Raw genomic sequence first — 1,627 nt, forward strand, 5'->3', positions numbered from 1 at the left:
CCACCAGAAAACCGGAAGTGGTGCTATGGCTTAAAGTGGTAGAGCGCTCGCCTTGAGCTGAAGAGCTGAGGGACAGAGCCCAGGCCCAGAGTTCCGGCCCCACAACCGACAAAAAAAAAAAAAAAAAAGACTAGTGCTCTACTATTTTGAGCCACAGCTCTGCTTCCATTTTTCTGGTGGTTAATTGGAGATAATAAGAGTGTCACAGACTTTCCTGCTTTGAACCACGATCCTCAGACCTCAGCCTCCTGAGTAGCTAGGATTACAGGAATGAGTAGTCTTTTGTGTGTTTGTTAATATTTGTGTGGTATAGTGCCATGGCTGATCCAGGCAGGCTCTTGCCAATCAGCTTTGGAGGTTGGCTGGAGCAAGCCTAGAAAACCAAGGAATCTACTGCTCATCCTAACATGTCAGTTTCCCGGAAGTTCTGGATCAGAGGAGAAAGGGAGTGTGTTTTTATAGATCTGAGGAGGACCAGTGAGTGGCTGCTTCTCTTCAATGGACTCAACTTTATGTAGCCTCAACTTTCCTCTCTTGCCTCCCTTCCCAGGGGGTAGCATCAGGTTCCTTTTCTCTGGATCAGGAATTAGGAATGCAGCTAAAAAGGCTGGGAGGTGAAGTGGACTTGCTGGGAGGGGGTAGGAGGATGTCACTACTTGGGATCATGGCGCCCATGGAGAGGTTAGAGGTGCCCTCCCTGAAAGACATGGTGGGAGAACAGGAGGTTGTTAGGCTTGTGAGGGTGGTTATAGGCATCGCTAGAAGCCGTGTATGAAAGTGGGGAGGCTGAGAGGCAGGGGGATCAAGAGTTTGAGGCCAGCTTGTGTTACACAGTAAGATCCTGTCTCCAGAAAAAAAAAAAATGAGGGGAACCTTATGGCTTATTTGGGTAATTACCAGAAGTGTGCTGTATTGTGAAGATGGTAAGATGGGGGGGGGGGCGGTGAGGAGAAGAGTGACATTTTCTGGCCACTTGGTAAAATGTGTTAAAGGCTTTGATAACCTTTGAAAGCTAAGGAGGGCAGCAGGGAACTAAAAGGAGGAAGGAGCTGCCCGTCCCTTTTAGCCTATGGGTGTACCTTCCCCCAGGTGGGTCTTCCTGGAGCTAGAGTACCAGGTGAGTTAACAGAACCTGAAAACCCTGCTCCAGGTAGGCTTATGTTGGTACTGCTGAAGCCCAGACCCAAGCCTGGCCCATCCTAGTGATTCTCCAGGGATATCTATGTAGTTATGGTATCTCTGCAAGGAGACATATATGTATGGATGGATGAATGTATTAGAGACAAGGTTTTACTGTGTGGCCCAGGCTAGGCTCCTGCTTCAGCTTCCCGAGTACTTGTAGGTCTATCCACCATGTGAAGCTTGTGGTTTTTATTTTTAAAATGGAGACCTAGCCGGGCGCTGGTGGCTCATGCCTGTTACCCTACCTACTCAGGAGGCTGAGGTCTGAGGATTGTGATTCAAAACCAGCCTCAATAGCCTTGGAGACTCTTATCTCCATTTAAATCACAGAAAAAGCAGAAAGTGGCACTGTGGCTCTAGTGGTAGAGCGTTAGCCTTGAGCAAAAAAGAGTTTGGGGGGCTGGGAAGGTGGCTCAGTGGTAGAGCGCTTGCCTTGCATGCTCGA

The 1,627-nt window shown here is 48.8% G+C and overlaps 1 protein-coding gene across 1 annotated transcript in view; it reads left to right on the forward strand.

Moving 5' to 3' along the window:
• The first annotated feature begins 664 nt into the window (after nt 1-664).
• Rbpms2 (RNA binding protein with multiple splicing 2) overlaps nt 665-1,627 on the forward strand; it is a 27,276-nt gene continuing 26,313 nt past the window's right edge. The window contains exons 1-2 of the mRNA XM_013009922.1: nt 665-681; nt 1,090-1,117. Coding sequence (XP_012865376.1) covers nt 665-681; nt 1,090-1,117 — 45 coding nt within the window. The remainder of the gene's footprint in view (nt 682-1,089; nt 1,118-1,627) is intronic.

Source organism: Dipodomys ordii, unplaced genomic scaffold, assembly GCF_000151885.1.
Source record: "Dipodomys ordii isolate 6190 unplaced genomic scaffold, Dord_2.0 Scaffold11, whole genome shotgun sequence".
Classification (NCBI taxonomy): Eukaryota; Metazoa; Chordata; class Mammalia; order Rodentia; family Heteromyidae; genus Dipodomys; species Dipodomys ordii.